We start from the raw sequence: 24,261 nt of genomic DNA, 5'->3' as shown, positions 1-24,261 counted from the left end.
TGTAAACTGTCTCAAGAATTTGGGCAACTGGGTGGTTTACATTTTTTTTTTTTTAAAAAATAATTAATGTAAATACTGTACCTATGCCATGGTTGGATTGCCACAATACAGGGTCACACCTGAATGGACCCACACACTTGCCTTTCTCTTGGTTTTTGTCTGCAGCATGGAAGGTTCATTCTCTCAGGCTGTTGTTAGTTAAGAAGTCGTGCCCGACCCATCGTGACCCCATGGACAACGTTCCTCCAGGCCTTCCTGTCCTCTACCATCCTCTGGAGTCCATTCAAGCTTACATCCACTGCTTCGGTGACTCCATCCAGCCACTTCATTCTCTGTTGTCCCCTTCTTTTTTTGCCCTCCATCGTTCCCAGCATGAGGCTCTTCTCCAGGGAGTCCTTCCTTCTCATTAGGTGGCCAAAGTACTTGAGTTTCCTCTTCAGGATCTGGCCTTCTAAAGAGCAGGCAGGGTTGATCTCCTCTAGGACTGACCGGTTGGATCGCCTTGCAGTCCAAGGGACTCGCAGGAGTCTTCTCCAGCACCAGAGTTCAAAGGCCTCCATCCTTTGGTGCTCAGCCTTCCTTATGGTCCAACCTTCACAGTCATCCATTGCAACTGGGAAAACCATAGCCTCGACTATAAGCACTTTTGTTGGCAGGGTGATGTCTCTGCTTTTTAGTATGCTGTTAAGATTTCCCATAGCTTTCCTCCCCAGGAGCAAGCGTCTTATAATTTCTGGGCTGCAGTCCCCATCTGCGGTGATCTTGGAGCCCAGGAAAGTAAAATCTGTCACTACATCTATTTCTTCCCCATCTATTTGCCAGGAATTCAGAGAGCTGGATTCCATGATCTTAAGTTTTCTCAAGTAGATGGGGCCCAAACTATAATTAGATTTAAAGGTAAGACCAGTGCCTTGGTTGTAGGGTTGGCTTTACACATTATGCTGAGCCCTGATTTAAATTTGACTTAGGTTATAGGACCTCATCTATTGTGTTTTACAAACTATGGCTTCACATATTCTGTGAACTCTAACAGTTATGATTTTTTTCAATAACCATGGTTAAATAAAGTAGTGTTTTATATGTAAATCAAAAAAATATCAGTAAGTACTATGTTGTAACGATAAATGAAATAGAGAACTGAAGATTTCAGAAAGCCCCAAAAAGTTACCTGCTTGGAAGAGGTTCCTGCATTTCCCATTTCCAGTCAAGATAATTTAAAGGTAAAGGCAGGATTGCAAAGCTGAATATGGGTTCAAAAATTACTATTTACCAAGGGATGAAATCTGCATCCCTGCCCGTAAGCCATACATCATCTTGATTAATTTCATACTGGGTGCAAAGTTGACTTGATATTTGTTGGGGATCAGCAAAGAAAGCATGACTTGGTTGGTCCTTCTTGATCTCTCAGCACTTTTGGAGATCACAAACTACAATCTCCATCCAACAATAAGAGGCATTTGCTTTGTTCTTGTCTCTTAGGTAAATTTCTAATGATTTTCTGTTGGAGATGATTGGCTTCAGTTGATTCTCAAAATGGGAACTTTTTGATGGCATCCTACATGGTTAGGTATCCTAAAGCAGTGTTGTAGGAATTAGTTTTTTAGCAGATTGGTGGCATGGGGGAAAAACTCTTTGTGTCTAGTTGTTTTGGCATGCAATATCCTACAGTTGTTCTCACCTAGGTTTCCCCAGCGACACAAAGCTGAGTCCTTAAATAAACCCCTTTTATTTAATTTACAGTGAGTGAATTCCTCTCCAGCAAAGTTTTTTCTCTCCCACAGTCTTTCAAGATAGTTCACAATTATCGACCTTTATTAGGCTTGGAGAATGGACAGGCCGATATCTTTCAGACGCCGCAATACTGGACAAGAATGCAGGAATGAACTAATGGTCTCCTGCAAATTCCCCTCCCCTTTCGCTCCTATTTTATTTCCTCTGGGAGGGGCCATTCCCCATCCACCTGTGGCCTTACTCCCAAGTCGATCCCTGTTCTTTAGCTGTTCCCTTCATCTGGCAATTCTGTGCATGCTCACACTGGGAACAGGCTCCAGCTGTTCTTCTGCTTCACTTATGTCTGATTCTGAAGCCAGCTGATAACTGTCAGACGGCTCTGGCCTCCTCTCTGCCTCCGACACAGAGCCGTCATCAAAGCCTCCCCCAGACTCCAGGACTGGCCCATATTCCTCCCCAACCTCCTCACTGTCCAGATCTACTGTCAGCGCTCACTAGCGGGCCACAACACTAGTGTTGTCTTGATGGAAGAAGTTGAAACAGTTTTATGTCCAGCATATGAGAGGTCTGTAGATATTTTCACAGCTCTCTTTCTGGCTCATGCAGTATATAGGTCCTCAGTGGAAGGAAATAGGCCTATGCTGTGCATTTGGTGGTAACCTACAACCTTAATTTTAGCAGCATAGTTTATATGGTGCATTCTTTGCATTTAATTGAATCTGAATCAGAATAGAGCTGGAAGGACCTTGGGGGTCTTCTAGTCCAGCCCCTGCTCAAGCATTAAACCCTATACCATATCAGACAAGTGACTATCCAGTCTCTTCTTAAAAAACTCCAGTGATGAAGCACCCACAATGTCTGAAAGCAAGCCTTTCCATTGGTTGATTGTCCTCACTGTTAGGAAGCTTCTCATAAATGCCAGATTGCTTCTCTCTTTGATTAATTTCCATCCATTGTTTCTTGTTTTGCCTTCTGGTGCTTTGGAAAATAAATTGATCCCCTCCTCTTTGTGGCAGCCCCTCAAATACCGAAATACTGCTATCATGCCCCCCTTAGTCCTTCTTTTCTCTAGACTAGGCAAACCCAAATCCTGCAGCTGTTCTTCATATGTTTTAGTCTTCAGGCCTTTAATCATTTTAGTTGCTCTTCTCTGCACTTTTTCCAAAGTCTCAACATCTTTTTTGCAATCTAAATGGGATGCTGTATCCCAGGTGTGGTCTTCCTAAGGTTTTATAAAGTGATGCTAATATTTCACCTGATTTTGATTCTATGCCTGTGTTTATATAACCAAGGATCGTGTTAGCTTTTTTGGCTGCTGCCACACCCTGCTGGCTCATGTTGATGAAGATGAAGGGACTCAAACTGTTAGGGTTAGCAATATTCCAGTATTTGAGGGGCTGCCACAAAGTGGAGGGGATCAATTTATTTTCCAAAGCACCTGAAGGCAGGACAAGAAACAATGGTTGGAAACTAACCAAGGAGAGAAGCAACCTGAAACTAAGGAGAAATGTCCTGACAGTGGGAACAATTAATCAATGGAACAACTTGCCTCCAGAAGTTATAGGAGCTCCATCAAGGGAGGCTTTCTAGTGCATGTAGAAGGGACCTTGTAGATCTCCTGCTTGTGCATGGAGTTGGATGACCTACAAGGTCCCTTCCGACTCTGTTATTCTATGTTATTCAATTCCTACAGAGGTTCTACTGCTCAAATGTAGCTTGTTAATTTTGGGGATTCCTCTTCACTATTGTTGTTGTTCCTTCCAGCTGTTGCCTTTCTGGTTGCCTACCATCAAAACAAAGCCCTTATCGGAGACCGAGGGCTTCTACCATGCAAACTGTTCTTGGAGAATGTGAAGCGCCATTTCAAGGGCAGGATAAACATGGAGACATTAAGCTATGCCCCAACTCTGATCTGGTTCTTGGATTGGTCCAGCATGGACAGCATCCTTGATGCCTTCGCTCTCATTGGTTTGGCCATCTCGGCTTTTGTCCTGGTCACTGGATTTGCCAACATGATTCTTATGACTGCTGTGTGGATTATCTACCTCTCCTTAATTAACGTGGGGCAGATCTGGTAAGTCTATCTTCATACTTTCCTGCTTGAGAACAGACTCGTATACCTGCCTTAATAGACTTATATACCTCCCCTTACTTAGTGCTTTACAGCTCTCGCCAAGGGATTTATAGAATCAGCATATTGCCCCCAATAATCTGGATCATCATTTTACTAGCCTTGGAAGAATGGAAGGCTGAGTCAACCTTGAGCCAGTCAGGATTGAACTCCAGACTGTGGGCAGACTCGGACCACAATGCTGCATTCTAACCATTGTGTCACCACAGATCTTGGAGAATTGGCAAATTTCTCTGATGTGATACCCGCCTATTTCCCTTCTTGCCTTTAATTGTTTTAGATTTAGTTTGAAATTTAAGTGGGAGAGCCAGTTTAGTGTAATGGTTAAAGCACCAGGGTAAAAAATAGAAGATTGGACATGAAGCCAGTTGGGTGATCTTGGGCCAGTGGTGAAATCTAATTTTTTCCCCACTGGTTCTGTGGGCGTGGTTTGATGGGAGGTGTGGGTGTCATGTGACTGGGTGGGCGTGGCCAACTTTTTTTTCACTTTTTAAAGCATTTTTAGTACCACCCATTTAGGTAGTATAGGTAGTAAAAAATGCTTTAAAAAGTGAAATAAAGAGGGCCCAACGATCGTCCAGCTCACAGCTGAGCCGTGCAATTGTCAGAAGCTTTTTTTTTACTACTGGTTCACAGAACCAGGAACAATCGTCCCTATCAGTTCAGCCAAACCGGGCCAAACCGGGAGGATTTCACCCCTGTCTTGGGCCAGTCACTTTCTCTCAGCTCTAGAAAAAGAGGCAATGGCAAGCCACTTCTGAAAAATCTTGCCAAGGAAACTGTAGGGACTTCTCCAGGCAGTCTTTGGGAATCAGACCCAATTGAAAAGAAAAAAAATACTTAGTTTACTTTATTGTCATTGCACCTTGTACAATGAAATCAAATGCTATCTACAGTGTACATCATGCATCCTTCACATGCCATACAATTGAATTGAAAACCCCTGATATTGCATTAATATTGCACTATACCGTAGTATTCAATATAGTTACTGCTCTGGGATAGAAGCTGTTTTTCAGCCTTTTTGGCCTTGTTTTTATTGTCCTATCAAATAGGACGTTGATAGACTGCAAAGCAGCTGTCTGCATCTGAACCTGGGTATAAAGGCCTTTGAAATTCTCTACTTGGACCTCTTCTTCCTCTGACCATAAGCCAGAAGAAGAAACACAAAGTCCATTATAGTGGCTGCCCAGACTCCCTCTTGCCCAAATCTGTAAGCAGAGAATATGGGTAGGGCATTTAAATGACCCTCCCCCCCCACCAGGAGAAGGAGAGATTGCCCAATAATTTCTCAAAGCTAGAAGCTACTTAATGAGGAGAGGGCAATGCTCTTGAACAGGAGTCCCCAACAATGGCAACTTTAAGACTTGTGGACTTTAATTCCCAGAATTCCTCAGCCAGCTGGCCTTATCTGGCTTGGAGAACCAGCAGGCTGATATCTATAAAACTTAGCAAGGAGTCTTGGAGAGTCACGAACCAATTAAGCAAACTAATTGTCTCCTGCAAACTCCACTCCCCTTTAACTCCTCTTTTATTCCCTATGGGTGGGGCCATTCATCCTCCACCTGTGGCCTTCCTCCCAAGTTGACCCCTGTTCTTTAGCTGTTCCCTTATCTGGCAACTCTGCGTATGCGCACATTGGGAACAGGCTCCAGCTGTGCCTCACTGATGACTGACTCCGAAGGCAGCTGATAACTGTCAGATGGCCCTGGCTCTATCTATGCCTCCAACACAGAGCCCTCATCAGAGCCTTCCCCAGATTCCAGGACTGGCCCATGTGGCTCCCCAATCTCCTCACTGTCCGAATCTGCTGCCAGCTCTGGTGGCCACTGGCAGGCCACAATGGGCAAGGTGGCAGTAGGTGGTTTTCAGCGAAAAGGTTTTAGCAACCTGCAAAAGAATTCAAAGTTGTGACGTAATGCAATATTTGAGGATTTTCAAGGTACAGCTTGGAATGTCAGAGGATTGTGCTGCGTTTCTCAGATGGGGCTTCCTATAAAAATGAGGATGTTTGTACTGTAGGAAATCAAGAAAACGGCCTTCTGTGTTGCAAAAACCAGTTTATAGATGTGAACGCATAGGAGTTTTGGCTGCTCCTCCTGGATGGGGAAGTGAAATGCCCTGAGTCACATCTTCCATAGAACTGAAAGGAGCAGCTCTTTTGTGGAGGTCCTGGCCGCGAGCAGCTTATGGACAGAGAATGTTATGCTCCCTTGGCTGACCACTGTGCACACTTGCTCTCCCAAACGGAGGTCCGAGCTGAGTCTTTGCAACCCTTGCAACCGTCTTTCTTGCAAGATATCTTCTGAAAAGCAGCTCCTTTCAGGCACGGATCACTCTAGCACTGTGGTTTTCTTTAGAAATTGCTTTGGATATTTGAGATTGGATTGTTAGGCTAAGGTTACTTAGGGTAACTGCTGCCGTCCTCTTCGGTTTGCACAAAGTGGACGGAGTCCACCTGTTAGACCAGGTAAATTATGGCAACTGGTAGCTTTAATGATCAAGAGTTAATGGCAGTTTGATCAAGGTTGGTGATAAGACAAGGAAGAGAAATTTCTGCTTTACTCCACTCTCCCATTTATCTTCATTTTAGTGATAGCACAATATGGGAAAGAGCTGTGTGAAAGGATCCTGTTCCTGCGATTGTTCGCTTGTGGTTAAATTTGGTGTTTTATTTTTTAGATTTAAATTCCTAGCAAAGGGTCAAGACCATGTCATTATTGTTGTGTTTACACTGCGATGACAGTTGCTAGGCCTTGCTAGAGAATCCTCTTGAGCCAATTGTGCCTTGATTCTTGAAATTGAAACTTAAGAAAGTAAAGACTCTGGAGTGAAACTTGACCCTTGCTGGCCACATGAAATAAAACGATCCCTTTTCCCAGGACTTGTTTTGAAACCCCGAAGTGCCTCAGTGACTCTAGAACAGAGGTCTTCAAACTTGGCAACTTTAAGACTTAGAAACTTCAACTCCCAGAATTCTTCAGCCAGCGTAACCTACTCTCTTGTAATCCCTTCCTCTGCAATCTCTCCACTTAGATCAGAGGTCTTCAAACTTGGCAACTTTAAGACTTGTGGACTTCAACTCCCAGAATTCTCCAGCCAGCTATGCTGGCTTGTTCCTCAGATCCTCTTGCCAATCCTTTGCAGGCTTATCTTGGACTAGCCGATAACCCGGCCTTGCCTGGGTATTTATTTATAGGGGGAAAATGTCCGGACCAAACATATTTTCTAATGTTGGATTTTCCCCCTTACCAGAGGGAGGCCCCTTGTGGAGTACTGGGAAGCCGTTACCATGGCAACTCCACTGCACTGTAAAGTAGAAGCTATTTTACGGCAGTACAGTAGAAGTCATTTAAAGGCACAACAGGCTGCATCTTAACAGAACGCACACACCGAGGGGTGTTAAGGGTGTCTTACCTCTACAGTATTTTTCTCCAGGAGGTGTTCCAGAGTTATGCTGGAACATACACACACAGAGAGAGACAGAGAAACAGAGAGGGAGAGAGAGAAAGAAAGGGAGAGAGAAAAGGGGAGGGAGAGATGAGAGACAGAGACAGAGAGAGAAAGAGAGAGAAAGAGAAAGAGAAAGAAAGAGAAGGCAGGAGAGAGAGAAAGGGAGAGAGAGAGAGAAAGAGAAAGGGGGGAGAGAGAAAGGGAGAGAGAGAGAAAGAGAGAGAGAAAAAGAGAGGGAGAGAGAAATGAGAGAGAGAGAGAAAGAGAGAGAGAGAGAAAGGGGGAGAGAAAGAAAGGGAGAGAGAGAAAAGGAGAGTGAGAGAGAGATGCAGAGAGAGAGAGAAAGGGAGAGAGAGAGAAATGAGGGAGAGCGAGAGATCTATCTATCTATCTATCTATCTCACTCACTCACTCGACGCCTCTTCACCCAACGTGGGTATAGGCGACTTCCATGGAAAGTTATGGCGATCCATGGAAGCTGTTTCGGCTGGATATACCCAAGGGGACGCCAGTCCCAAGGGTTGACAGAGCCCGATTGGTAGGAACAGGGGGCACCACGTGAAGGCCGGGTTGTCGTTTGATAGTGGAGAGGCTATATTTGGCGCATCAACTATCCTTGCCCCCCTCTATCTATCTATCTATCTATCTATCTATCTATCTATCTATCTATCTATCTATCTATCTATCTATCATCTATCTATCTATCTATCTATCTATCTATCTATCTATCAATCATCTATCTCCAAACTTCCCCTCCCTTTGGCTAGACTCTGCTCATGGAGAGAGATCCAAGCCTGGGGAGAGCCAGCTCTTCTGTGGCTCTGGATGGGTTGGAGAAATGGAATGAACTTTCTCTGCTCCACACCAGAAGAGCTACAGCGGATCTTGTCCTTGTCCACCCAAGTTGAGCTTCCCTCTTCCCGTGAATTGACCCCGTGTCCCTCTCCGAGGAGGAATCCCGGTTTGCTACTGATGTGCTGACCGGAAAGCGAGAGGGGTGGGCTCTCACACAGGCAGAAACATCTGGAGAGGTTTTCCTTGGCACCCAAATCCCTGCACCTGGATGGACACATTTCACGTCTTTTGTTTTCTAGCCTGTGTTGCATCTTCTTTGTTGGAATCAAAACCTTCCATTGCTGGACGGGCAGCGTGAAGTTAGTCATGGGAAGCCAGTTCAAAGGTAGATAAATGGAGCTTCCCCCTTTCATTTCTGCCAGCGAGGAGCAATTTATTCTTTTTATGTCCCTTATTTTAATTTTTAAAGCATCTGTCTGTTTGTTTTTTGCTAGGAGGTTTCAGGCGCTGAGCGCTGTGGATTTCATGGCAAGTTCTTTTCAACTTCCCTCCAACTGGCAAGAGGAAGTTGGTGGGACTGTCCTGGTTTTTATTTTTCAATCCTTTCTTTTTTCCCCCCTGGTCCAGAAGACCAGAAAAGACACTTCTGCTGTGGTTGCATTCGTTTCCTTTAAGGCCTATCTCTTAGATTAGAGCCTGCAACTGTTTACATGTCTTTATATTTCCTTCTTCATTGTCTTGTTGTTGTTAGTTGCGAAGTTGTGTCTGACTCAACGTGACACCCTGGACAATGTTCCTCCAGGCCTTCTTGTCCTCTACCATCCCCTGGAGTCCATTTAAGCTCACGCCGACTGCTTCAGTAACTCCATCCAGCCACCTCATTCTCTGTCATCCCCTTCTTCTTTTGCCCTCCATCGTTCCCAGCATGAGGCTCTTCTCCAGGGAGTCCTTCCTTCTCATTATGTGGCCAAAGTCTTTGAGTTTCCTCTTCAGGATCTGGCCTTCTAAAGAGCAGGCAGGGTTGATCTCCTCTAGGACTGACCGGTTGGATCGCCTTGCAGTCCAAGGGACTCGCAGGAGTCTTCTCCAGCACCAGAGTTCAAAGGCCTCCATCCTTTGGTGCTCAGCCTTCCTTATGGTCCAACCTTCACAGTCATCCATTGCAACTGGGAAAACCATAGCCTCGACTATAAGCACTTTTGTTGGCAGGGTGATGTCTCTGCTTTTTAGTATGCTGTTAAGATTTCCCATAGCTTTCCTCCCCAGGAGCAAGCCTCTTTTAATTTCTTGGCTGCAATTCCTATCTGCGGTGATCTTGGAGCCCAGGAAAGTAAAATCTGTCACTACCTCCATTTCTTCCCCATCTATTTGCCAGGAATTGAGAGGATTCCATGCTTTAGTTTTCTTAATGTTGAGTTGCAAGCCAACCTTTACACTCTTCACCCGCATCAAGAAGTTCTTTAGTTCCTCTTCACTTTCTGCCATTAGAGTGGTATATATTTCATATATATTGTAGGCTAGGCTTCATTGTCTAGCTCAGGGATAGTCAACCTTTTTATACCTACCGCCCACTTTTGTATCTGTTAGTAGTAAAATTTTCTAACCGCCCACTGGTTCCACAGTAATGGTGATTTATAAAGTAGGGAAGTAACTTTACTTTATAAAATTTATAAAACAGAGTTACATCAAACCCCTACTGCCCACCATGAAAGCTAGAACGCCCATTAGTGGGCGGTAGGGACCAGGTTGACTACCACTGGTCTAGCTTATAATATATATGAAAATTCCCCATTGCTTTGACCCCCAGAAAGAAAACACTTCTAATTTCCTCCAAACACCTTCTCTAGAGTAACATCTTTTGTCCACCTTGTGGGCACTAGGCGTCCCCAGGTACTCTGCCTGTAGAGGCCATCTACCATAACTACCTGGTGTTACCCAAACTGCAAAGTATAAAGATTCAAGCTGCTCCCTTGAGCAAATAGACTGTGTGTGTTAAAGGAGTTGGAGCACCACAAATATGTCTCAGAAGACATGTTGAGGGAGAAAGGGATTTGTTTTAAGATTGTTGCCATGGGAGAGAGAGGGTGTGAGGTGAGGTTTAGCACTACAGGAGTCAACTAGTAGCAGTTCAGGCTATACAATTTATTATCTGGTTTCCCAAGGATGTGAATTGGGCATGCACCAAGGAATACCGACATTTCTAGCTTTTCTGACACCGCATGAAAAATCATAATGAGGCAAAATGGAATCACTTATCATATTTTTGGAGTATAAGACACACCAAGATTTTGAATAGGCAAATTTTTTAAAAATTGTTTTTGCATTCTGCATACCTCCCAAAAACGGCCTGTTGTTCATGAAAACGGGCCAGTTTTTTGTCCAAGAAAGGGCATGCATGCATAGCCTTTAGGAGGCCTGTAGAGTCCTCCTGGGGGCAGGGTGTGGTTGGCAAAAATGAGAAAAAAACAGGCCATTTTCTGCCCTTCATTTCTGCCCTTCCCAGCCCCCAGGAGCACTCTGGAAGCCTCCTAAAGGCTATGCACAGTCATTTTTGCAAAGTGGGCAGGGTTTCGGGAGGCCAAAAATGCTGTATTCAGTGTATAAGACGCACCCAGATTTTCACCCTCTTTTTTGGGGGGATGTACATCTTATACTCCACAAAATACAGTATTTATTTTATTTATTAAATTTATATTATCGCCTATTCGCCCATGGTGACTCAAGGCGGCTTACAGAATAAAACCCACAATTAAAACAATAAAAACTAACAAAAAGAATCAAGTAAATTAATATTGTACAATATAACAAAATCACTCCCCACCTCCCACGTCCCCACCCCAGCAACAACACATCACACGAGCCATTTAATAGGCTCCAGGGATTCCCCAGGCCGGCTGGCAGAACCAGGTCTTCAGCGCCTTCCGGAAGAGTGCTAGAGTGGGGGCCATTCTAATCTCTGGGGGGATGATGTTCCAGAGAGAGGGAGCCACCATGGAGAAGGCCCTTCTTCTGGGTCCCACCAGGTGTATCTCCCTCGGGGATGGGACCCCCAGCCTTCCCTGCCTCCCCGCTCCGATGGGTCAGATGTGATGGGCAAGAGACGGTCCCTCCGATCATCTGGTCCCAAGCCATGAAGGGCTTTCAAGGTGACAACCAGCACCTTGAATTGCACCCGGAAGCAAATCGGCAGCCAATGCAGCTTCTGCAGGAGAGGTGATACATGTCTACACGGGGGTCTGCACAAAACCATGGGGCCACTGCATTTTGCACCAACTATAGTTATAGGGTAATGAATGCAGGTAGTCCTTGTTTAGCAGTTGCCTCATTTAGCAACTGTTTGCAGCGATGACAGTGACAAAAAAAAAACAACTTCAGGCAGAGCAAAGGAAAGATGAAAGTAAGATCATAAGGCCAGCCACTTAGTGACCATTTGGCTTAATGACCAGGTTAACAGATAACAGATTAACAGAGTTGGAAGGGATCTTATGGGTCTTCTAGTCCAACATCCCCTCCCCCCACCCAAGCATTTCTGAAAGGTGGAAGAACTCTTCCTGAAAGCCTCCAGTGATGAAGCTCCCACAACTTCTGAAAGCAACTTCTGTTCCATGGGTTGATTGTTCTCACTGCCAGAAAATCTCTCCTTATTTCCAGGTTGAATCTCTCCTTGTTCAGTTTTCATCCATTGTTCCTTGTCTGGCCTTCGAGTGCTTTGTAGAATAGTTTGACCCCCTCCTCTCTGTGGCAGCCCCTCAAGTATTGGAAGACTGCTCTCATGTCTCCCCTGGTCCTTCTCTTCACTAGACTAGCCAGGCCCAGTTCCTGCAACTGTTCATCGTATGTTTTAGTCTCCAGTCCCCTCATCCTCTTGGTTGCTCTTCTCTGCACTCTTTCTGGATTCTCAACATCTTTTTTTATAGTCTGGTGACCAAAACTGGATGTAATATTCTAGGTGTGGTCTTACTAAATCAATTGTAATTGCTAAATAAGGACTACCTGTACAATTTGTGGGTAAGGATGGTTTTGAATACTTAAGCACTGAGGAGAGGGTTCTTTCAACAGACTTTATTGGAACAGAACTCTTCAACAAGAACAAGAAGAATGACACAACGCCCGCCTGACAGCTATTTATACTTGACAGCTGTCAGGCTGGGAACCAATCAGGGAAGTGTAATTCTCCCGGCAGCCGTGCCAGAGCCAATCAGTTCTCCTTCCGGCTCTGGCTGCGGCTGTCGGTCGCTTTGGGAGGATGCAACAGATGGAAATAACATATTTTTAAAAATATACGTTCTGAACATTGTTTATCTTTAAAAATATTTCTAACTGAAGAACGCCCAAATCAACCCTTTCAAAAGGGTAATCTATAGGATTGTAACTATTGTTCTTCTTGCAAAACTGGTATTTGTATTTGAGTTCAGAAACTCCCAGCCAAAGGCACCTGTCTCACTTCCTTATTAACAACTTCCAGAAGATGGTAAATTGCAGTAAATTCCTTTTCAGTAAGTGTGCACTTTCAATGAAATCTTCCTGCTGCATTGTGTTTTTATGGTGCAGTTCTTTTGTTATGGGGTGATTTAAAGAAGTAGGAAGTTTTTAACTGTTAAGCTGAATATTAACATAAGCTGCCTAGGCCTTTTTTGGGGATAACAGGTCCTTTGCACAGATGAAAAAGTTTCCATGGGATCACAGCAGGCCAGCCAAAATCATACCTGGTTTCCTGGTATCGCCAGCAGTGCCATCTCAAAATGGGAACAACCTACCTTATCTGTTCTTCTCAAGATTAGGATTTCAGTTGACCTTCATTTGGAGACATTGGGCATCCATAATTATTTTTTGACTAGCTGATAACTCGCCATTGCCTGGGTACTTATTTATAAGGGGGAAATGCCTAGACCAAACATAATTTCTAATGCTGGATCTTCTCCATTACCAGAGGACACCTGCTTGTGGAGTACTGTGAAACCATTACCATGGCAACTCCACTGTGCTGTACAGTAGAAGTCATTTTACGGCAGTACAGTAGAAGCCAATTGAAGGCACAACAGGCTGCATCTTAACAGAACACACACCCCGAGGAGTGTTAGGGGTGTCTTACCCCCACAGTATTTGTTTCCAGAAAGTAAGTCATTATAGATAGAGAGATAGAGATAAAGATGGAGATAGATATATAGATATAGATAGTGGATCCAGGTTGATACCATAAGCTTTTACCTGAGGCCAGATTTATAGCTACTCTGATTTTTTTGAAAGTTGTAACCAAACTCATCTAGGGAAGATTTGCTTGACCCTGTTAAAGACAATAGGGTAGGACTGTTTGTTTGTTTTTCTTGTTGAGTATGGTGACACTAAAAAAAAAACAGATGAAAGAAACAATATTATTTGATGGCAGCAGATAATTTGCCAATTTGGTGATTTTAGATAGAAGATCTTGCTTTTTTTAAGAGGCATTTTGCATCGTGCTTGCTATTTCCAAAAAACCAACTTTGCATTACAAACAAACAGCATAATGCTCCTTTCTTAAAATTCCATTTGCTTGCTTCTTTGGCAATAAACTTTCAAGCTTGCCTTTGTTTATCAGAAAGCACCGAGTTGCATTCTCCAGTCCTTCTCCTCCTTCCTAGTGGGAAAAAGAAAAAAGATTTCTAGAAACTGAAACCCAAAGTTAAAGGATCCCGGGGAGGGGGGTTCCATCCTTCCTGTAGAGGAAGCAGATTTTGGCACCTCTTTTTGATATGGGGTTGGGGGGGCTGGAGGGCCAGGGGGTATCCGTTTCAAAGACGGCCGTGTGTGTGCAGCTGATAGGACATATTAATGAAGCCCAGATTTGTACCATGTGACCCAGTCACGGCGTTGCCAGGCAAGCAGCGCTAACGAGGCTAATCAGAAACATATTTTTGGTTCCCGAAATTACATCTTAGTGATAGCTGATGTCAGGAGGGAGTAATTATCATCGCCGGCTTGAAAGATCAGACGTTGAGGGGAAAGAAATCATCAGGCTATGGAAGACCTGAGAAGTCCCAACTTCAAATATGAACGTTTGGTTCCTCATGTTTAGTGCTCTTTTTTTTTTAAAGCAGATTTTTTTATTGTTTTTTCCCTCTATAACATCTTACAATCATCACATTAACATTGTTATGTCATCATTCCTGTATATATCAATTTTATATCACTTCTTTATTTATAAACATTCCTCTACAATTCTATACATTTCTCTATTGTTTCTCGGCTGAATTAACTTTATTCCTGTTATGCAACCATTTACACCAGTTATCCCAAATTTCATAGTATTCAGACTCTTCTCTGACCTTTAATCTTAATGTTAACTTGTCCATTTCTGCACAACCTGACATTTTCTAAGGGAATATTACTTTGTTTCCAGCATTGGGCAAATGTTATTCTAGCTGTGGTCAACAGGTGTGTTAGTATGTATTTAATTTTCTTTCTATATTTCCCCTTGGTTATTCCCAGCAGAAAGAGTTCCGGTTTGTATTATATTTGTTTCTCTGTAATTTGTTGTATCCATTTACAAATTTTCATCCAATATTTTTGAGTTTGCGGACAGGTCCATCATATATGATAGAACAGCGCTCTTTTTATCTGGTTGTCATCCTGACGATGATGAAACTCTTAAGCCAGAGTTTCTCCGCTCTTGGCAAGTTTAAGATGTGTGGACTACAGCTCACAGAATTCTCCAGCCAGCATGGGGGATTCTGGGGAATGGTCGGTTGGGGAATCCTGGGAGTCCACACATCTTAAAGTTGCTAAGGTTGAGATACAACCACTCTAAGGAAACTTGGTGATGGAGTTCCCTACGATAAGGATAATAAGCTAAGCAATGGCAGCTAGTCCTCGACTTATGCCCAAAATTTATGTTGCTACGTGAGACATTTCAGTGAGTGATGCCCCATTTTACGACTTTACTTGCCACATTGAGGTGGTGGCGCAGTGGTTAGAGTGCAGTATTTCAGGGCTACTGCTGCCTGCCAACTGCCTGCAATTTGGCAGTTCGAATCTCACCAGGTTCAAGGTTGACTCAGCCTTCCGTCCTTCCAAGGTGAGTAAAATGAGGACCCAGATTGTTAAGGGCAAATAGGCTGACTCTAAACCGCTTAGAGGTTAAAAGCACTGTGAAGCGGTATATAAGTCTAAGCGCTATTGCTATTTGTTAAGTGAATCACTGCAGTGGTTAAATTAGTAACACTTGTCAGAAGGTCATGCAAGGTGATCACGTGACTTTGGGACACAACAATGGTCATAAGTATGAACCAGTTGCCAAGCGTCCAACTGTAAATCTGGATGCTTCAATAGTCATAAGTGTGAAAAAAACAGTCACAAGCCACTTTTTCCACTGCCATTGTAAGTTTGAACAGTCACTAAACGAACTGTTGTAAGTGGAGGACTGCCTGTACTTCACACGGCTGTACCCTCTTCTTCTGCCGTCAAAGGACGTCAAAGCAGAGCATCTGGAATCGACCTCTGGCCTTTTGAGGTCCCCCATGACTGCAAGTTGCAGAGAAATTGGGCTGGGTGATTTCTCCATGTATCTTCATGGGTAGCCGATTTCTCCAGGCCTGTGTCTCCCTCTTTGCAATAACAGCAGGCCTGTTGATGAACCAGGAGGCCTCCGGGAAAATTCTTCAGTCTGAAGTGCCCCGATGGGATTTAGAGAAAAAACTTAAGTATAGGCTGCAATGTTCCCTCTAATTTTTTTTCAGTGTGAGCAGAAAAGTATAGTGTTTGAGCGGCACATTTTCATGCCTGAGCACCTGAATTTTTTTCACAGATGTTACCTAAGACAACAATGAAATCAGTATTATTTGAAACTCAAAGTTATGTTTATTCAAGGTACCCGCTTAATTAAAAGTGTTATATAATATCAGTATCACTTAACAACGCTCCTGCTTAGCAACCAAAATGTTGGCTCAGGAACTCTGGCATTGAAATGCGCAAGTCTTAAAGCTGTCAGGTTACAAGATCCTTGCACCTCTAACCCTTTAGGAAAAAAAAAACCCAGAGGTGTTCAAACTTGACAGCTTTAAGACTTGTGTGCTCTATTGTCTTTTGCTCCACTTTTTCATTCTCTATTTTTAGTTGTTGCTCTAAGCTTAAAGTAGAACCCAAAGAAGAAGCAATTGTGATTTCACATTGATGCAGTTCCCATGTTAGTTGGGTAACCTCAAGCCTCATTCCTTCCAATTCTCTGCTATGACTTTGCTCTTTGTGGGATAGCTCTTCCTTCAGCTGGCAAATTTGCAAGTCAACATTTTTTTTTGTAATAAATCATGGAGCATATTAATACCAATCTCTCTGTAACATAATTTCTTCCTGTTACCTTCCTAAGGAATCCCATACTGTAGCAGTGTTTCAGAAATCCATTGCCTTATGTTACAGTTAAAACAGTCCTGTCTGAAGTTGGAGTATTAATCAGGAATCCTTGTATTCAACCAAATAACATCTAATTGATGATTTCCTGTATTTTCTTTGAAACCAGCCAACAACAATGTACAAATATGATCAAGTAAGGCTGCTTTTAGAAAATAGTTTGAATTGCTAAAGATCTGCAGGTTAGGGTACAAATTCCATAAAACAAGAACAACCCCCTAAAGCCATTCATAATAAACACCAGCATCTCTTACAAAGTTGGAATGATGGGTCTAATCATCAAGTAGAAACCTGTCAACCCTAAAAGTCCCAATATAGATCAAACAAAGGATGGCATCTTAAGATAATACTCTCAACTCCTCCAGTTTTTATACATTATTCCTAGAGGACCATCATCCATCTTGGATGGGGATAAATATTTGATATGGGCTGTAAGAGAATGTAAGACACTATGCTTAGATTGCCACATGCAACTTTAAATGGACAACTTCAGTTCAATTTACATGAAACAGTCACTTTAGCAAGCCACTCTGCTGGAACATGAACAAGCTTAAACACTACTGGCATTTCATTGTATAGAGTTATGTTCAGTTTTTCCTTTCAATCAAGGCTGGATGACTTTCTCTGCAATTCCTTGCACTCAACTACTCTTCTGGCATTTTGGAAATTATAATAATAATGATACGAGACATAAGGGAAGCTCTTGTCAATTTTTTAGGAATATTCTGCAATAAGACCTTAGACAGCCCAAAATATAAACAGATATTAGTCTGTACTTTCTATAGCTATCTAACTTTACTTACATAACCTGAAATGGATACTGGGTTTTTTTCCATAAATAATTTACTTTTAAAATAGAAAGGTCATCTTTCAGGCATGAAGATTACAATAATGGAAGCAATGAGTATTGCTCATTGCAATAACTAGAATAACTGCTGCCATCTCCTCCTCCTCCAACAGCACCACCACATTTGCTGCCCAGCACTGCGGCTGAGGTGAAGCTGCAAAAGCTCCCGCGGCTCCCCCTCTGCTCGGAGCACCTGAGCTCCACGTTACCCCTGCCCCCTCCTCCACTGCCGTGCTTTTGAGGAGCCATTGGGGCTTTTTTTTCCTGCTCCCGCCCCTCCGCTGCCTTCCTACTGGCTCCCGTAGCCTCAAGGCTCCTCAAAGCCGCAACGCCAGGCAGCAAATCCGGCGGTGCTGTTAGAGGAGGAGAAGGCAGCAGCAGTTAGTTGGTGGTGGCGGGGGCTTTGGGGCATCACAATTACCGTCAGTCGCCCTGTGCTCATCAAAACAAGTCCAGGGCCAGTTGACCAGCGCCTGCAAAGGACCTCCTCCCCAGCTGCCGGAGCCTGTAGAAATCACTGCACGGGAGTTGAAAAGTCCTGCACGGTGTTTTCTTGCCATGTGCGCAGCCACGCACCTTAGAGGGAACAGTGATAGGCTGCAAGCAGCTGGAGAGAGGATTTTTCAATGAAAAAAATAGCACCTTCGCATCATCCTTAGAAAATGGTTCCCGCACATGGTTGGAAAAAATGATAGAAAAACATATTGATTTTAAACCAGAGATATTTTTATTGGGGATTTTACCGGAAACATATAGTAGAGGATTGAAATATTTGATTGTAAATGTGTTAACAGCGGCTAGAATTGTATTTGCTAAAAACTGGAAAAATGAGAAAATACCAACGCAGGAGGAAGTTATTCATAAAATAATGGAATGTGTTAAAATGAGTAAATTGACATTTGAAATCAGAGAACAAGAAGATAAAGAATTTTATAAGATATGGGATATATTTTACCAATGGTTAGACAAAAAAAATATGGAAATGAAATATGGCTGAGAATTTTACAATACAAGGACAATGGAATGACACACAATATAACATAAAGATGTATTATTATTGGATGGATTTAGGAGGAGGTAATGAATTGTTATAATCTAAATTAATCCAAAATTTAGAATATCTTGTATAAAATGAAGGAATAATAGTTATAGTCAAACAAAAGATTAATAATGATAATAATGTATACATATATATTAGATTGATAATATGAGACTTTATATACATTGTAAGTAAGGACTATGGAGAGGATGCACAAACGTTTTGTAATCAACCGACACACTGGATGTAACTGGAAGATGTTTTTATGTTTTATGCTTTGTATGTGTAAGTTTATCTTTAAAAAATAAAAATTCTTTTTTTAAAAAAGAAAAGAAAATGGTTCCCACGTTGAATGTGAGTCACCAGAAGGAATTTTAACAAGATAGCAATAGCAATAGCAATAGCAATAGCAGTTAGACTTATATACCGCTTCATAGGGCTTTCAGCCCTCTCTAAGCGATTTACAGAGTCAGCATATTGCCCCCACAGCCTGGGTCCTCATTTCACTCACCTCGGAAGGATGGAAGGCTGAGTCAACCTTGAGCCGGTGAGATTTGAACTGCCGAACTGCAGATAGCAGTCAGCTGAAGTGGGCTGCAGTACTGCACTCTGACCACTGCGCCACCTTGGCTTTCTTTCTCTTTTCCCTGGAAAGCAGTTTCAGAAGCAAAATAGGTTTTTTTTTCCTTTTAATTAACCCTAACCCTAATTGGAACCAGGGTGGATTTGATTTAAATCAAGTCGATTTAAATCACTAGTAAAAAGGCTTGATTTAAACCAACTTGATTTAAATCGTAATTGTTGAAGAGCAGCTGTCGTCTCTCGCCCACAGCGGCTCCTTCTCCGACCCGCTGTTGACTCACCGACAGTCCCAACATTTCAGAATATACAGCCTCATCCTGCACAACCAAGCTCCATTTCATGCTGAATAAATTAAATTATGAATGTATCTTAAATAGAAAACTATCTTTAGATAGATTTTTGCTCCAAAAGCATTGTATTAAAATAAATTTGTAAAAAAATAATAAACAATTTTTGTCCACCCTGATTGGAATTGCCTGCTCTTCAAATAAAGATTTTGAGACACTAAGAAAGAGTGCAGAGAAGAGTAACCAGGATGATGAGGGGACTGGAGGATAAAACATAATGATGAAAGTTGTAGGAACTGGGCATGGCTAGTCTAGTGAAGGACCGGGGAGACAGGATAGCAGTCTTCCAATATTTGAGGGGCTGCCACAGAGAGGAAGGGGGCGGGGTCAAGCTATTCTCCAAAGCACCTGAAGGCCAGACAAGGAATAATGGATGGAAACTGAACAAGGAGAGATTCAATCTCGAAATAAGGAGGAACTTTCTGATAGTGAGAACAATCAACCCCTGGAACAGAAGTTGCCTTTGGAAGGTATGGAAGCTTCATCCCTGGAAGCTTTCAAGAAGAGACTGGACTGCCATCTGTCAGAAATGGTGTAGGATCTCCTGCTTGGGTAGGGGGTTGGAGTAGATGACCTCCAAGGTCCGTTCCAACTCTGTTAATCTGTAAGTGGCAGATGGTCCAGGCCTTTTAAGTCTACATCCAGTTACTCTTGTTAGGCTGTGGATGGCCTAGTATATTTCATGTTTTCTAGATGTACTGGTTAATATTCAACTAATTCATTTAAAAAATGGCTGCAGAGACTTGAGTGTCCAATTCTTCTGGACAATTAAGATTGAAGAGCAAGAGAACAGATCTAGGACCAGATGGAAAGATCCCACAGAGAACAAGGAAAAAGTAGTTTATTGACATGGAATATATCATTTCAATATTATTAATACTAGTCTTCTCAATAATACTAATATTCAAAGATATTTCAATGTAGTTTCAAGCTGCCTTCCCCTGTGGGCATTAATATGTCCTCATCCTATGTTGTCCATCAGGAGGATGCAGGGTAAGAGAGGAAGCATCATTTCCAGAATGGGTCACCCAAAGCCATGGGGTGGATGCAAGTGGTACAGGGGACCCTTCCTCTGGTTTGTGGGCTGCCCTTGTGCCATGGCAAACCATCCAAGGGGGCTTTCCTCAATCCAACCCCTTCGGAATGCATTGGCTTGCAGTTCATCTCCAGCCAGCATGCTCCGGAAGATGCTTCGTCTTGGCTGGTCACTCTATCTGGAAAGCATTGGAGAGAGGAGCCTGGGAACCCTGTGGCTTTATTCCCACAGTGCCATCCATGCTTCAGGCAGAGGAAGCACAGCTTTTGAGACCTGCCCACTGGAAAGTCAGGAATCCACCTCCGAGTTGCCTGGAAAAAGGGACCTCCAATGATCTGAAAGGGAATTTGGCTGGATGCTTCCTGGATGAAAATGTGTGGTGACGTCTGTGTAACAAACATCATGTAGAAAAAGAGAGAGATTTTATCCCTCTAAGAAATAGCCCTCAAATGTGAATCTTTGTGACTGCAGGACTGCTCATGAAGCCACAGTAAAGGGGACACAGAACCATTTACTCCTCTGGTAAATAGAAGATAGAATAATAGAGTTGGAAGGGACCTTGTGTCATATTTATTTAGTGTCACAACCCCTGGTATGCCCCAATTATGGGAGGAAGCTAACAGCTTCCATTATCTGTCAATCGGCTCGTCACAAGAGTCCATCACAACAGAAACCCAATATTTTTACTGTTGCCTTTGTTATATTTGTGTTATATTTGTGCTCTCCCTTTATTTATTTATCAGCACAAATTTTATATATATATGTATGTATGTATGTATGTATGTATGTATGTATGTATGTATGTATGTATGTATATCTTCAGTGATAGGGCTTCCAGCAGCTTCTCATGGAATCTGATTTGATTTTGGCCTCTCTGCACAGAGGCCAGGAAACTCTCCCTGGTGTCCAAGGTTCCTGTGTTGTCTTTGCAAATAACGCTCTTTAATTTGGGGCAAGAGGAAAAGACTGGACATTTGGGGACAGAGGATGAGCAGCTGGTGCTGTGGTCAGTGAAAGTGAACTCTCAGCTTAAAGCAGCAGCAGTGGGCTGTGAACGAGAATCTTGAGAAAAGCGATGGAAGAGAGAACCTGGGGATCGGGTGGTTTTGGCCGCAGTGTGAAAGTGGTTTGCTGTGGTCTCCTTGCAGGGAGGCTCTGTGATCCACTCTGCAGGCTCCAGTTTCCCTTCCTCGTCAAGGTTCTTTCCCGGCGGACAGAGTGCCAACAAGAGGAAAGCGGCGTTGCAGCAGCACAAGATGCTGCAAGCCCTTTTGGGTGTACGGTGTCATGACAAAGATGCAAAAGAGCTTGCACTGCAATCGTCTTTGATAGTTTTCTTTCCCTCTCCCTCCCTCCCTCTCTCTCCCCCCCCCCCTCTCTCTCTCACACACACACACACACATAAACACAAATGAGAGGAGACAGTTTAGTGAGCATCTTTGAAAATGGTCTGCTTTGGTTTGATTACAAGATTGAAACATCCCTCTCCCTTTCTCTCTCTTCCTCTTCTTTTCTCTCTCCCCCTCTGTCCCTCCCTTTCTCTCTCCCCCCTTTCTCTCTGTCTCCCCCTTTCTGTCCCCCTTTCTGTCTCCCTTTCTCTCCTTTTCTCCCTCTCCTTCTCTCTCCTTCTTTCTCTCTCCCTGTGTCTTGCCCTTTCTCTCCGTTTCTCTCTCTCTCTGTTTCTCTCCCTCTCCCTCATGTTTTCCCTTCCTCTTTCTCTCTATACAGTGCGCGCACGTACACACACACACAGACACAGTATGCACCCAACAATATGTATGTGTACATGTGGATATACACTATATTGCCAAAAGTATTCGCTCACCTGCCTTTACTCGCATATGAACTTACAGTATTTAATCTTTGATTGTGTCTTCCCGACTGAATTGCTGTTAGTATTTGTTTCCCCTTTGGATTCACTGTTGAGTCACTGACACTGCATTAGTGCCCATAATGTGGCTAGATATTTCCTTAGTCTACTCCATGCTTCATTCATTTTTATTATCCTACTGATGCATATCAGTTATAACATGACTTCTCCAAATTAATGACTTTTTTCCTTATTCTTTGTGCTAATTGTAGTTAGTCTGGATTTTATCAGACTGATTTTCATTTATCTGTTCTGTATTAATATGAGTATTGGGTAGAGAATTTGTAACAACATCCATTAGACATCAGTCAGCAGAGATCTGGAGCAAGCGGCATGTCATATGGGAAGGCATGGGGCAGGCAGAGGTTGAGGGGAGCAGGTAGTCCTGCAAGTAGCTCGGTTCTATGGTATCTAAAGCTTTAAAGGCAATAACCAGGAAACTTGAATTACATCTGAACATCTATTGGGAGCCAATATAAGTTCATATGCAAGTAAAGGCAGGTGAGCGAATACTTTTGGCAATATAGTGTATGTGTGGATACACATACGCCCCAGTGGTGGGTTGCAGGCGGTACACTCCGGTACAGTGCTCCTTACCTGTCTTTAAAATCTTCGGCACCCCCGTGCACACGCAAGGCACATACAACACCTGCATGACGCTCTGGCGAGCAACTGGAGCGTTGCGGAGGTGTCGATGTGCGCTAGGATGCATGCGTGCGCTGTGCACTGCACACAACCATGTGCATGACTCTGGGCCCTTTCCAACCATACCGGTTGGAACAGGATCCGGAACCCACTACTAATACACCCCTTTGTATGCATGCATGCATGTTAAAGGGATGGATATAAACCTGAAAGTATTGCTTCCATTATCTGTGAGGAAAGACCGAAAGAGTTGACGAAGGGATGGGACCATGAGAGGCTCTGGAAGAAGGACTGGCCATTTGTTTCTGGCCACGAGAGTAGATCTTGGCAGAAAAGGAACATGGAGGAAAAGGGAAGATGGGAAGGAAACCGGAGTGAAAGATTGAATGACTGCAGGTTGAAAGAAGCATCAGCCGTGAATGAAGAATAGATGACGCTCTCCCAGTAGAATTAGCAGAAATTGGAGGCAAAGAAAGCAGCTGCCAAGCTGTTTGGAAGAGAATGAAAAGATTTAATGTCGCTGAAGGGCCAGAAAAGTTGTGGAATTACACTAATCGGGAGCATGGAAGAGGTTACTATTCTGTTTCTCTCAAAATAAGCCCTCCCAAGGATAATAAGCCCAATTGGGCTTTTGAGCGCATGCGCTAAAATAAGCCCTCCCTGAAAACACTGCAACACGGCAGCAGCCATGAGGTGACCCCGCTCGCCGCCTCCTGCACCTCAAAAATAATACGACCTCCCCAAAAATAAGGCCAAGTACTTATTTCGGAGGTCAAAAGAAAATAAGACCCTGCCTTATTTTTGGGGAAACACGGTAGCGAATGATGAAACAGAAGAGGCAGAAAGAAGAAAAAAAGGCAAATAAAAGGAAGAGCTGCAGACATTGGAATGGATAGGAGAAAAATATTCAATAGTTTATAGATAGAAAGCTTTGGTGTTAGAACTGGATTGGTTGGGCATATGAATATTGTATACAGGAAGTCCTCAACTTATTACCACAATTGAGCCCAAAATTTCTGCTGTTAAGCAAGACATTTGTCAAGTCAATTTTGCCCCATTTTGCAACCTTTTTTGCCACAGTTGTTAAGTGAAACACCACAATTGATGAGTTAGTAACTCTGTTATTAAGTGAGTCCGGCTTCCTCATGGACTTCGCTTGGCAGAAGGTCGCAAAAAGGGATCACGTGACCTTGAGACGCAGCAACAGTCATAAGTATGAGCCAATCATCTGAATTTTGATCATGTGACCACAGGGAGGTAAGTAAGTACATTAATCTTTGGGACTTAGTGTAGGATGTTTACTGTTGTGGCCCAGCAGGAGCCGTTGGAGCTGCCACCAGATTCCGACAGCGAGGGGCCCTATGAGTCGGCTCTGGAGGATGTGGAGGACCCTGGACAGGGTTCCG

The 24,261-nt window shown here is 43.3% G+C and overlaps 1 protein-coding gene across 2 annotated transcripts in view; it reads left to right on the top strand.

The window, feature by feature from the left end:
• LMF1 (lipase maturation factor 1) overlaps window positions 1–24,261 on the top strand; it is a 206,513-nt gene that overhangs the window by 14,187 nt on the left and 168,065 nt on the right. The window contains exon 2 of one of the 2 annotated variants that reach the window (XM_032231200.1): window positions 3,496–3,805. The exons of the other annotated variant lie outside the window; for it this stretch is intronic. Coding sequence (XP_032087091.1) covers window positions 3,496–3,805 — 310 coding nt within the window. The remainder of the gene's footprint in view (window positions 1–3,495; window positions 3,806–24,261) is intronic. 2 annotated transcript variants of the gene reach the window in all.

The sequence above is a fragment of the Thamnophis elegans genome, chromosome 14, assembly GCF_009769535.1.
Source record: "Thamnophis elegans isolate rThaEle1 chromosome 14, rThaEle1.pri, whole genome shotgun sequence".
In the NCBI taxonomy this organism is placed as follows: domain Eukaryota; kingdom Metazoa; phylum Chordata; class Lepidosauria; order Squamata; family Colubridae; genus Thamnophis; species Thamnophis elegans.
This window is presented reverse-complemented; position numbering and strand designations above follow the sequence as displayed.